Here is a 13,899-nt window from a genome sequence, read left to right as displayed (position 1 = left end):
CTATTATCTTATTTCGCGACGTTATATCTTGCGATCGTAGATTCGATTGTCGATTTTAATTATAATACTAATAATCTTATCTAGCGTATCTAGTCGATTATCGTATACTAACTCGTCCTTAACGTATTCTTTTAGTCTATCTTCGAAGACTAAAACGAAGTAGTCCTTATCCTAACTTAAGTATAAGATAGTTTATTAAAACTTAGCGGCGTATACGCTAACCGAGGTAGTCTATTATAGGCGTCGAAGGCGTCGTTTAGCCGTTTATTTCGTATCGATATTACCGAACGTAAGTTTAATTTATTCCTTAAACTTATCGTAGCTATTAAATACTTCCTAGGTAAAGTCGCTCTAGACTTCTTAGTTAGTTTCTTCTTAAAACTCGCGTAGAAATAGTTCGAACTAATCGAAGGCTAGTCCTCGGAGGAAGATCGATATATAGATAACCTTATCGGCTTCTATAGGTAACTTAGATCGGTTAACCTATTAGTTCGTATCTAGTTAAATAAGGAACGATCGAAGCTTAGATCGTATTCTATTAAAGAACTTAGGTTATAAAATCTTAACTATAGAGACCGAACGTTAGTTCTCTAGGGTTAAGATTTACTCCTATAGTTACTAGATTATCTTAGCTATCTACTAAGGGCTAGGCGCGTTACTTCGTATAGAAGTACCGCTACCGGTAGTCGAATCGTTAACTATATTATCTTATCGTAACTTAAAACTTAATTCGAGACGATCTTTAATATATTATATACTAGCTAACTAGTTATAGTTAGGTTAGATAGGTTTAGGGTATACTTATCTTAATACTCCTCGAATAGTCTAACGTTAATAATCTAGTCTTAACTAAGCTAATACCGCGTAGGGCCTTACTATAGCCTAAGTCCTTTTAAGCGATTAAGGAACTAATACTAGGTAGAGCGCCGAGTAGATCTATACCGGAGTATTAGTCTACTCGTAAGTATTATTAGGTTATAATTAAGTAAAGAGTCATAGTAATCTAAAAGGTAAATATAAGTAATAATATATAATTAAAGACGAAGAACTAAACTAGATATATAAATAAGTGTCCTTATATATCCCTAAGTTCTTCCTATATAGAATAGTAGATAGTAGAATAGTAGAATCGCCTTAGCGGATTCTACTAATCTACTTACTACCCTTCTACTACCTATATAATCACGTAATACTAAGTAGTAGTTGTCTAGTACGTAGAGCAACCTATATAACGGAAATCCTCTATAGGGTAGATCCGCTTAGGGCGGATCATACTCTTACTCAGTGAGCTTATACGTGATCTACTAATAGGTATCCTAGTTGGCTCTCGATGGCCTATTGGTATACCTAGTGGGTCACCACTGATTGGTAACGGACAGGTCCGTAACATATACCTTAATAATATTCTTATATTCTCTCTAGACTAGGAATTATATATAAATTACCTCTATTAGATAATAAAACGACTATAGAAAGTAGGCCTTTACGCTAAGCCTAGTAAATACGCCTTCTACTAAGACTAAATCGACTTTTTAGGGTTTATTATATCTCTAAAGGGCGTTTTAATAGACTCTCGCTAGATTATCGATATCGTTTTATAAGAGATTTCTAAGTCCTACTAGGATATCTAGATATTCTTAGGATTTTATAATTTCTATCGTAGGTTTATTAAGGATTACTCCTAAATTATATTACTATTTATAGCTTTATTAAAAGATAGTAAAAATAGGCGAAAGCTAGGCTAGATTAATCTAATACTTAGCGAAAAGGTAGCCTTTCGCTATCTAATCGCTATATTTTAATTAGCGCCTCTCCTCTAATACTTTAATTTATTAGGGCCGATTTAGTTAAAAATAGATATATCGGATAGTATTATAGCTAGGATTCTCTTTTAATTAAATAAGAATAAAGTATAGTATCTAGTAGCTTTCTAATTATAGAAGTTTAGTAAAGCGGAGATCTTTTATAGAATATTAGATTAAAAGCTATTCGCTATTATATACTTATTTAAATATTAGCGATACTATTTTAAAGGGAGTACTTACTTAATTAAAGTATTTTTAGATTATTCGAATCTTTAAGCTTTTATAAAATAGCTAAAGTTTAATAATAGGTAAATATAGTAGTATTTAGCCCTTACTCTATTTAATTTTATAATAAGATATTACGTTAAGAAGAGTAATCCTATAGATAGACCCTCTCGGCGCTAGCTACTAAGTAATTATAAGATTAATCTAATCTCGCTATTAAACCGCCGAATAGCTAGCGAATTATAGACGACTAATTACTATTCTATTATAGTCTAGTCGCTAACTATAAATATACTTACTTTAAATATCCTATACTTTAAAGAGAATAAAGATAAAAACAAATCGATTAATATAATCGATTAGAGGGAGCTTAGACGTATATATTATCTCTTTAATATATAGGTCGGGCTAGTTTACGCTTTCGAGTAAATATATCTTACTAAGATAGATATAGACTTTAAGAAGCTTATTAAGTAATTTTAAGACGAAGACCTAGAGACTTAGCGCCGAAAGACCGCTATAAAGTCGTTAACTTTAAGGTTAAAAGGCTAGAGTATTAGGCCTAAGGGCCTTTTATAATTTAAGAAATATATTTATATCCTTATAAAGAGTAATTTAAGAACTAAACTATTAAGTATTTATTATAATAATCTCTTAGCCGGCTTATTTTAGGTATATAAGAATACTTAAGCTAATAAAAAGGAAATACTACTAGCTAAACCTCTATCTAAATATTATCGAATATATAAAGAATTATTAGATCTACTAAGGTATTATAGTAAGAATATATAAGCTATATAAAGAGCTCTAATTATTACTAATCTCTTTATAATCCTTTATAGAAATTTTAATAGATTTTATAATAGGCCTATTACTAGTAATATTTAAGAATAGATTAGTTAACGCGATTCTTATTATTATTAATAGGTTTATAAAATAGTCGCTATTCCTCTCTATTTTATTAATAATTATTATTAGAGACCTCGCTAAACTATTCTATAATTATATTAAACTATACTTTAGACCTTTTAAAAATATTATATCTAACTATAAATTACTATTTATAAGTAAATTCTAGTTAAAACTATACTATCTATTATAAATATATCTTAGGCTTTTAATAGCGTTTTATCTATAAACTAATAGGTAAATAGAATATATAAACTAAACCCTTAAATATTATCTCTAGTATTTTATAGATAATAAGTAAGTCTTATAGGCTTCTTTACTAAGATCTACTAAATTTATATATAATAATACTATTAATATAATAATTAATATATCTTTATTTTAGGCTTTATTAGGATATTTACCTAATTTCTAATAATATTTCGAGAGCGAAACTCTTTATAGAGAGGTCCTAATAGTATTTATATAAATTAAAAAATTAGAAAACTTCTATTAGAAACTATAAGAATACTAGCGAAAGATAAATAAAACTATAGTAAAATATTATAATAAAGATTATATTCTAATATAATTTTAAAAAAAAGATCTTATTAGCCTATTAATAAAAAATCTTAGATTAAAAAGAAGTAGAAAATTAGTACCTTACTTTATTAGCTCTTTTCGCGTTTTATAAGCTATCGGAAAATAAGCTTATTATCTAAATTTATCTTAGTAATATAATTAAATCTATAATATCTTCTATATAACTCTTTTCGAATTATAGAGAAAACTATCTAAAAAGGATAATAAATCTTTACTAATACCTAATTTAGAAAATAAAAAGGAATATAAAATTAAAGAAATATATAATAAAAAATAAATTAAAAATAAAAAATACTTTTTTATTAAATAAAAAGAATAGTCTTTAGAATATAACTAATAGATTCCTTAAAGAGATATAAAAAATATAACTAAAATAATATACTCTTACTAGAAATAGAAAAAAAAGAAAAAACCCTTAATTATTATAAAGAGATAGTAAAACTACCCTAAAAGATAAAAGAAATCTAGCTAATAAGTAAGAAAGGAGATATTAAAATAATAATATAATAAAAATATCTAAAAATATAACTAGGCCTACTTTTAAATCTTTTTTAAAAAAATAAAGAAATCTATTATAGTCCGCTCCTCTATTTTATTATCCTTAATAGAAGTATTATTATCTATATTAAAGTCTAGGGTATCTTAAGCCTCGCGAATCTCTACCGAAATACCTTTATAAAATATCCGCTTTACTAGGGTCTATAGAATATATCCTTTATCTCTAGATAAAAGATATATAAGTCCCTTTAAAAAATAGGCTACTCTCTACTTCTAAATATTAAAGAAATTAGAAGCGATAATAGAAAGGAGCGTAGATCGATAGCTTATAAGAAATATATTATAATTAGTATAGGTTTACTACTAAAACTATAGTTAGAGAACGCCGAAAACCTTATTTAAAACTATCTTATTATATATTTTAACCTAGGCTTTATTACTAGTTAATCTATACTTCTTATAATAAGCTTACTCCGAGGCGTCGAAGGACTTATAGAGCTCTATTATCTTCTTAGCGACTATTTAATAAGTCTCTATAGAAAATAGCTATTTTAGCTCGCTATTATCATTTTTAGTACTATTAATATTAACCTAGTTTAGCTAGAATATTTTATAAGCCTATATTAATATATTACTTAGGTCCTAATAGTCCCTAAGTATTATAGTCGTAGCCTAAGAATTATTAGCCGCTATCTTTATATATAAAACTTAGCGAAATCTATAGGAATATATATCGAAGCGTAACTAGAATACTACTTATATATAATAGAAGCTTTAGCGTCTATTATATAGTTAATCTTAAAAGGGCGAGTCTAGTCCTCTTTCTACTTAGCGATTATAATATATAAATAATATATATACTAAAGGATTCTAATACAAATTAGGGCCTCTAAAAAAGGGTAGATATTATATATAGGGTTTTATCGAGGTATTATAATATTTCTAGTACCTCGAAACTAAAGAAGAGCTAATAAAATAATAATTCTAATAAAGAGAAAAGGAGGGAAGTAAGATATAAAAAATAGAAGTAAAATAAAGAGAGGCTATAGGATTATAATAAAAGGACGCGTCCCTTATTCTTATAGGCGAGATCTTACTTTATTTACTTATCTTATACTCTTTAATAAAATAGGCTATTAATAAACGAAAGTCTATCGATCTTTTTAATTAAACTAACTACTTATTAATTCTTCTCTTTAAAAAGATAGTAGTAGTTCTTAGTAAAGTAGTCTTCTATTCTATAGTAAAAGTATTAGGTTCTATTAATATACTAGAGAATCTTTTCGTATTATTCTTCCGCCTATTTATTAATAGATTTATCTTTAAATAGGGCGTACTTATATCTCTTCCTCTTTGTCAGCATAATAGTATTATATAATATATATATAGGATATATATTATGGTATATATATGTTATTATGATGGGAAAGGAGCCTATATATATTTTACCGGTACTATCTAAGTGATCCTTAGATATACGATATATGGTAAACTATATTATGACTCACTATCATCTGCCATATATAGTGAGGTCATATTATGATATTTGCCATATATAGTGAAGTCATATTATAACATTATGAGATATTATATTATCTCATGATTGCCTCCTAACTAGCTATATAAGGAATCGAAATTCCTTGCTTAGCTAGTATGTTATAATAATAATATAAGCATAACAACAATCAACTTGACTTCTACCTCTTATATTAATTCCTATTCTAGCTAAGTATAACCCTTTATATCTTATATAATATAATTATATAAGCTATAAAGATTACCTAATACCACTTCCCTACTAAAATATTATAACCTAATTATAGGCTATAATATTATATCTGCTAAAGTGCCAACACTCTTAGTATTTTTATTATCGTTTTTCTTATTAGATTAACTATTATTATAGCCTTTACTATAGCCTTTACTTTAATTTATACCTCGACTATATATTAATTTTACTAAGTTAGTAGTCGAAGAACTTACTAGAATATTATATACTTTAATAATTAGCTTCTTATAAATATTATTAAGAATATCCTTTATAACTTTTGTTAAAAGATACTCTATAAGTCAGGATAGGTACCTATTAATTAGGTAGGAGAAGGTAATAAGATAGGTAGTTCCTAGAAGTTAAAGACTATTTCTTAAAGAGCCGTTAGGCTTCCTCTATATAGTCTAATTTATATATAGTCTCCCTATATTAATAGCGGGAGGAAATATAATATATAGAGCGGGGTCTCGTTCCTACGGGGAACCCTTCTTAAAAGGATAGGGAAATATAGGCGATCCCCCTCCGAAGAGGTTAAACCTCCTATAGGCCTAAGGTACTAATCTAGGAATAGCCTTACGTCTAATTATATTATAATAAATTATCCCTTCTTTAAGAATCGCGTACCCTTACGCGGGGTAATAAATAATTAGGAGGAAGTATATAATAAGATAAATAATATAAAATAGATAGGAGTATTATTTGACACGGTGAGCGGGGGGCCGGAAACGGCTCTCATTGCACCGCCGTCCTGCCGCCCTCGACCGCCTGCCCGTCTCCGCCATCCTCTTGCCCCTTTGGGTTTGGCGCCCTCACCCGTGCTCCTGTTCGGGTTTAGTGCCGCCTCTGGCCGCTTTTGCCGCCCCCAACACCTGCCCTCCATCTATAAAACACCGCTCGTCCTCTTCGCAGCTCTGTCGACGCACTTTCTCTTCTTTTTCCTGTCCGACCCCTTTCTCTCGGCCCCCACCACCTTGTACGCACTGGCTCGCCACCTGTTGCATCGCCCCTTTCATTTCACCGGAGATGTCGCTCGATCCAGCGCCCGATCCACCGCTCAGCCGGTTCTAGCCAGCGTTGCCTACAACGCGGACCGGTCCCTTGCAAGTTGATGTTTCGAGGCCAGGAAGCCCTCGCCATCCTGTATGCTATGATACCAGTATTTCCGCCTACTTTGATTGTACTACTAGCTCTCGAGCTCTCGAGAACACATGTTGTTTGCGAGCCTTCCTCGCTGAGCGCCTCGCTCATTCTGCTGGCTTTTTGCTCGGCCGGAGAACAGTGTCTCGGAAATCCGCGACACGGATGCCCTAATTTGCCACATTCCATGCGAGGTTGCATCAAACAGCCTCCAGTGGTGAAGGCGCACCCTGGTCCGCTTGGTCGAGAGTGCCTCGTGGGAAAACTGTCGTCATACTCGGTTTCTCTTAGCCGTTGTTACCCAGTCGACGAGCCCTCGGACGACAATGCCGTTATACCGACCAATGGCGAAATTGCCGCATTCTTGTCCGGTCTCAATCGATGCCAAGTACTGCGTCACGAGGCCGACGATGGTCCATTCTACAGATGGCCCCTGACCACGCGCATACATGAGCGAATGGAGACTAGGCGGACAACCACTGTGGAACTGGGTTACAATGGGGCGCCACCGAGGTGTGCGGAAGCCTTTGCCGATCGCCTTCGGTCCCTTTTTGTGCAACCGGTGTGGCTCCACGCCTTGAGTGAAACGGCGCGGATTGAATGACGTGGACGAAAGTATTTGCACCGCTTCACTGGCAACCTTCCGCTATAAAAGAAATGACAATCCTCTTCGAATCGTTTAGTTGGACAGAAACCCATCAATCCCCCCTCTCCCTTCCCCTTGCACCTGCGTTGTATCCCATACCCCCATATCTGAGTGCCCCATTCTTATTCAGGTTCAAAAACTACATCTGGAGGACCCTTCTGGATACACCTTTCTCAACATGTCAAGCACCAATTTTCGCCTGGAATCGTTTCGTCCTTGGAATACTTTCCAAGACAAAGCTCAGCCATTGCGCGATCCCCCCGGTACTTCTCGCTACCCTAGTCCGATCTCAATCAGTACCACCCCGCCAAGCATTATCTCGGCGATACGGGCGACAGCACTCCCGACCCTTGTAACGACTAATGGCGCCGTGGGGCTAGAATCATCGTTGACTTCACGATCGATTGGTATAGAGGAATAGATAAAATGGCACGGAATAGGCCATACGGACTAGACATAGAGGGGTTGTATACCTTGCCTCTATGCTAGTCTAATCTTACGCGTTTCATCTTCCGTGTCCAGCCATATAATGACTGGCTAGTAGACTATCGTCAAAGGTGTAACTTTCGGTTAATTTCCCACTTTCCACCATAAGTATTTTTGAAACTCAAGCTTTGTTTATAAACGCAGCTGAAATTCACATCTTAGATTGGCTAGGCATCAACTCAGAGTGGATATCGAAAAATCCAATCCAATCTAACCCGTGACGTCCGGACTGCGCAGCTCCTTCGAGCCCAATTCGGTTGGCACTAGTTTATTGACATAGGTGTTATCGCTAAATTTTAGTCGATGCAGGGACCCAGGGCGCTATAATAGTAGTGTGTTTTTGAAACAAATACTAGAATCTTACGTTGTAGATCGTTACCTGAAGTAAACACACCAGAGGAAGCTTGAGACCTCTGGAGCGGGATCTAACGGAGGAGGGGCTTTATTTATTGGTGACTTACTACAAGGTCAAAGCTTTGCTGATTTAGCGGCGACTGCGTAGAATAGAACTACCTATTCGCTATTCCCATTAACAAACATATCGCTAACCTTTAATCCTTTCGTACGACAAATCGGTCTCCGAGAAACTCTTGATAAAAGCGTGTGATATTACCGTCCCCCAGGGCGAAGGCCTAAAGCTTCTGTGGACGAATGTATATCACTAAGACTGATTCATGTCTCCATGTGGCCGATGATAAGCTATCCACCTGGAGGAACAGTAGCTAGCAGTCCACTGTTCTCCATAGCCAAGCTCTGTCATCTAATAGTAAAACGTGAGATGAGCCATATAGTGTGAGGTGGAGATCACTAAAACTGATTTTGCCTTACCTTTTCACTAATTGTTTGCTATTTCACATTCAGCCAGTAAGCGTGGGCTTGAAACAATGCAGACATATCTTCGTCGGTATTCAGGCGTATACGCTTTTGGAGCCGAATATACCTCATCTGCAGAGCGGGAGCACGGTATCGCTTTCCGAAAACATTCTCAAAAGAAACACTGATCTCCCTCTATGTCTTGCTCCTCTCATTTCTCAGGGTGAGGAGGAGCTCGTCTTCGAGACTCAACTGGTGTTCTCTGGTTGTAGAGGTTTCAAACTCGGTATCATCGGAAGGGTCTAACCCCATATTCTGGGGGTAAGGGTTCGAACTATCGTATATCTGGTCCAAGACCCCATGTCCTATAGTGGGGTCTCTAGAGTTCATGACGGGTGTTTGGAGGTGTTCAGTCCATTCGTCGGCACTGAACCTGTTGGTGAATTGCTGGAAGTCTTGGAAGATGTTTGCCTCCGGACTAGCAGTCATGTTCATCGAGTAGTGCCCCCCATTTTCGTTTTCTAGTGGCATATCGAGAAGAGATTCGAAATCAGTTTGAAGTTTTCGTGGCTGCTGGTGATTTCGGAGACGTTAGTATTTATATCACAGATTTCGTTTACACCCATGATAAAGTGTTATTTATTATAAACAAACCACTCAACCACTTCATCTCTTTCTCCGCCCCACCCCATACTCACCATGTTCGCCTGTGAGGCAAATGACAGCACCTGAGACATATGGCTAGTTGGCTAGCTCTTTGCTAGCTCCCTCTTCTTTATCTTTTCCCTTCCACTCGTTCCCCCATCATTATAGGGATCAAGCCATGTTTTTGTCATATATGACTTGGTTTTATAGATATTTGAACAACAACATACCTAGTTACAATAGAATAATAAAGGAGCTAGATCTAGGAGCTCTTTTTGACTGTCGTATTATTATCCTAGTCGTAGTGCACCCCTGCATTGTTACAGCGCCAGGAATCTATACCCTGCTCAATGTCTCAACCCCTCATTGCAGTATTTGCGATGACCACCTATATGCTTCTAGTCGGACCATTTTGCGAGATTTTGTGGGAATTGGTAACATAAGGTCGTGGGAAGAGTCATTCGTGCTTGAATTGGGTTTTCTAGAGAAATGAAGAGAGGTAGTCATGTAAATGCTACAAGCGACTGAACCTTGATTATTGTGCACTAAGTAGCGTGAGTAATCATTCTTAGACATTCGACTAAAATTATACGGTCTTCAAACAACACACTCGGACTACCGGAGATTTCATATCCGGAGATATAGCCAAAAATGACTGCCTAACTTGTATAAATCTCCAGACAATTACTAGTCCCGTACTCCGTACATGGGTTATATTTAAGAAAAGGTTCACATGTATGGAGTATACCCACCCGCCTCTGAAACCTCCTGCGGGTGATCACATCTAGACCTCTGCATAGCCCATAAAGCCCAAAGCCCAACCCAACCCAACCCACTAATGGGTTGGGCTTTGGGCCCACCCTTCGAGCCCCTCGGCCGGCTATGGGCCCCCATAAGTAACCAAACAATACAAACATGCCAGTTTATTGCAGCTGTATAATTAATGCATTTTTTCCTAGTTGTTTTGGTATTAAAATTACTATTCGGTACTTAGTTTTGTTGGGGGTTTATATAGTAAGTAGAGGTACCATAAGTATTACTACAATCAAGTAGAGAAAGTGGTATCAATCCTCTGTAGATAATATATATATCTTCATACTGATACTCAGTGATTCTTCCTAGGTACGAATTCATGGCTAAATTGGATCTTGTTGGGGTTATTTTGTATGAAATCTGGCATCATGATACGAAAATCAGTATAATATCTCCTTAATTCCTACTTCTTACTATAATAATATAATAATATTGAAGATATAGGTTGGTACATGCGTAAAATACAGGCATTAATCATCTACTTTATGTATGCCAAGACTGTATTTGTGCACAGAAATGGGCTTTTGGTGGGCTTTGATGGGCCCATTGATGGGCTATGCAGAGGTCTAATCACATCCCCAACGCCTCGGGGGAGATACAACAATCGAGATTATAACGCGATTGGCTCGCGGTGAACGATCAGCGGCTATCAGCTGTAGGGGCCGTCACGCACTGAAATTTGGTGGTTCCCGCTTTTTTTCTCCAATCTCGCCCCCTGGTCGTATCCTTTTGCTATTACACAAAGCATACGAGAATAAAGAGTACTGCCGCCCTCCCTCAATGCAAAGGGCACCGTAAGGTGCTTACGTGGACAGCACGTCATATCTTTCCAATCCACACCATATAAGTGAGTAGAGGGCCGCTTCTTCTCCCCAGCTCTCCCTCATTTGAAAACATCCCATTCACCAAGGTTTCGCATAACGACCAACGAAGAGGAATGATGTCCACGATCCAGAACCGTGGAACCTCTCTGCTCGCGCAGCTAACATCTCCGCCGAATATATCTCTACAATTACTCGGAACGCATACGACGGACAAGCAGACTGAAGTCGTCGATTTTGATCTCTGGATTGATTGTTCAAAGAAAGCGAAAATCAAGTCTGGAGAATTCTTGACGGGCAACGAAAGTGATCATCGCTCTTGGGACCGGTCGAGTGAATCCAGTGACAGTTTCTCGAAAACATCATCTGGCTGGCTCCAAGATTGGCTTGCTAACAGCAACGAAGGAAGAAGGTACGATCACCAAATTAGTTATCTCTGGGCTAGTAACTAATATATATCAAGCTGGACGATCCGTAAACTCGTTAGTCTACGCGATGACGACTCCGCTGCTATAAAAGCTTATGCGGAGGGCCTCGCACTCAAAGTCGCGTATGGCGGATCTATCATTGTTAAAATTCATACACCACCTCTCGAGGCGGATGTTGCTGAAAACACCGCCGAGGTTCGAGCGGAATGGAGCTTTGGCTCACCATTCATTCCCACGGAACAAGCATGGGACCTGTTGGTAATGAATGCAATGGTCGACCGTAGAACAGGATTTATCTCTGTTGATGAGCCACGACCATCCCACGGAAGATCACCATTTCGTAGGGCCATGAAATCCAACAACACTTCTACGGTCGTATCACAGGTTCAAAATGAGGAGGGTTTCAAGCATACAGTACGACAATACTCGAAATGGGGATCTGATACTTAAAAAAATCACTATCCGCCTTCTCCTCACTTATAGGTTTTCTGTTGCTGCAATAGGGAGTCCCCCATTCAATTTTTCCACAATCTCTTCGTTCGTACCATGTGTTCTCGTAGTATATTTTATACTGATATGGCTGCGATATATCTCTGGGTTAGAACATCTTGTAGTTTTATTATCCAAGCATATATCTGCTACGAGGATTGTATTTCGACTGATCGAAGCTGCTAATACAATACACGTTGCGCCTTCTTCTGATTGCCCCAGGTGACATCGGCTTCTAGCTTAGATTTATTACAACAGAAATCCGCCAAGAGCATCAGATCTATCCCCGTATTCTTGTAGTGAATACTACGGAGGGGAAAAGCAGCGGAGGAATCGTTATTCATTAGAAACTAGAAATCCAGGGTTTGTATCCCCTGTCAAACAAAAGATCCATAAACAAAGAAACCTCTAAGCAAAGGCTCAGTCTGTCAAACAACAAACATGCAGTGTATGCGTGTATGGGAGGCACTCCAACACGTATACAAGTCCCCAATCAACAATTGTAAGGAGGCAGTTCATCTCCCGAGTGCTCAATGCCAATTTCATACAAATCATCCGAATCGTCATTTGCGTACCCAGCCTCTCCAGAACCAACACAATGGGTAATAATGGCACGGTGAACCCGAGCCCATACGTCTGTGTCCACTGCCACTTGGTGGCACTTGGCACAAACATAGCCCAAACAGCTCCCGTAAGTCGTTTCGTGACAATAACCTAGCTGCACTAGGACGGTAGATGCATAATTTTCAATCATATTTCCTAGTGTCCAACAGTCATCCCTCAAAGGGGGTCTCCCTGAATGCTGTATTTCGATTAGTACAGACTCCACTGCCGATCCTTAGGACTGGAATTGTCGTTCGTTACTAACCCCTGTGCAAGTGATTCCCATAGCTCGCTTTTCAAGACCATCCGTTTGAAGGTCTGGGTTCGATACAGGGTTTTTGGTCCTTGTATCACTGCCTCTAGGCCGCTCCACAATATCCCAAGTAAAACCTTCTGGGAGATCATGAATGTCTTCAGTCGTAGCGATCTGAGGACGGTTGGCGTCACGCGGGGAGGCTGGAATAGATGTAGCAACTCCAAGAGCAGCCAGGGTGCCAAGTAGGGTGAAGTTAAGTAGGACTTTCATTGTAATGTTTTCAATGATCTGAATTTGGGGCGAAGTGATTGTTTCTTTGTTTCTTTTCTTGAATAAGTATAACGAAGTTGGAAGCTATATACTTGCTACTAGTGCCTATGATTCAAATGATTTGTCCTGAGGTTATACTGCCTGTTATACTACCTGTTATACTGCCTGTTATACTGCCTGTTATACTGCCTGTTATACTGCCTGTTATACTGCCTGTTATACTGCCTGTTATACTGCCTGTTATACTGCCTGTTATACTGCCTGTTATACTGCCTGTTATACTGCCTGTTATACTGCCTGTTATACTGCCTGTTATACTGCCTGTTATACTGCCTGTTATACTGCCTGTTATACTGCCTGTTATACTATGTGTTATACTATGTGTTATAATTTTATTGGCAGTAGGATATAAGACTTCTTAAGAACTTCACATACGTGCTTCCCTAACGTCTCACATTCTGACTGACTTTTATCCTTAACCTGCACTCCAATCTTCCCACATTTGAATTGATATCAATATAAAAACGCGAATAATGCGTCTTACCCTTGAGATATTTGCCATACTCCTCCTCGGGGCTGGGCTTGTGGCTGCTTCTGACAAAAACGGATGCCACAACACGCAAGTCTTTTCTACTTATCCCCAAATTTGTATGGAAAACTAACGACGTAATAGAGCCGATCCCCATGAAGGCCTCCCTAAGA

General features: G+C 37.3%; 5 protein-coding genes across 5 annotated transcripts; 3 read left to right on the top strand and 2 right to left on the bottom strand.

Annotated features, from left to right (window-relative positions):
- Window positions 1–7,114: 7,114 nt before the first annotated feature.
- N7537_010701 (uncharacterized protein) lies at window positions 7,115–7,531 on the top strand (the record flags this gene model as incomplete). The annotated part of the gene is made up of 1 exon (XM_056901755.1): window positions 7,115–7,531. The coding sequence occupies one exon, from the start codon at window positions 7,115–7,117 to the stop codon at window positions 7,529–7,531; it is 417 nt and encodes a 138-aa protein (XP_056747042.1).
- A 220-nt stretch (window positions 7,532–7,751) lies between these two features.
- Window positions 7,752–7,994, top strand: N7537_010700 (uncharacterized protein; the record flags this gene model as incomplete). The annotated part of the gene is made up of 1 exon (XM_056901754.1): window positions 7,752–7,994. One exon carries the CDS (start codon window positions 7,752–7,754, stop codon window positions 7,992–7,994), a length of 243 nt encoding a protein of 80 aa, XP_056747041.1.
- Window positions 7,995–9,067: 1,073 nt separating this feature from the next.
- Window positions 9,068–9,403, bottom strand: N7537_010699 (uncharacterized protein; the record flags this gene model as incomplete). The annotated part of the gene is made up of 1 exon (XM_056901753.1): window positions 9,068–9,403. One exon carries the CDS (start codon window positions 9,401–9,403, stop codon window positions 9,068–9,070), a length of 336 nt encoding a protein of 111 aa, XP_056747040.1.
- A 1,864-nt stretch (window positions 9,404–11,267) lies between these two features.
- Window positions 11,268–12,029, top strand: N7537_010698 (uncharacterized protein; the record flags this gene model as incomplete). Its single annotated transcript, XM_056901752.1, has 2 exons — window positions 11,268–11,563; window positions 11,615–12,029. The coding sequence occupies 2 exons, from the start codon at window positions 11,268–11,270 to the stop codon at window positions 12,027–12,029; spliced, it is 711 nt and encodes a 236-aa protein (XP_056747039.1).
- Window positions 12,030–12,906: 877 nt separating this feature from the next.
- N7537_010697 (uncharacterized protein) lies at window positions 12,907–13,197 on the bottom strand (the record flags this gene model as incomplete). The annotated part of the gene is made up of 1 exon (XM_056901751.1): window positions 12,907–13,197. The coding sequence occupies one exon, from the start codon at window positions 13,195–13,197 to the stop codon at window positions 12,907–12,909; it is 291 nt and encodes a 96-aa protein (XP_056747038.1).
- Window positions 13,198–13,899: the final 702 nt, after the last annotated feature.

This window comes from Penicillium hordei (assembly GCF_028827395.1).
Source record: "Penicillium hordei strain IBT 12815 chromosome Unknown utg000006l_segment0_segment0, whole genome shotgun sequence".
NCBI classification, from domain to species: domain Eukaryota; kingdom Fungi; phylum Ascomycota; class Eurotiomycetes; order Eurotiales; family Aspergillaceae; genus Penicillium; species Penicillium hordei.
This window is presented reverse-complemented; position numbering and strand designations above follow the sequence as displayed.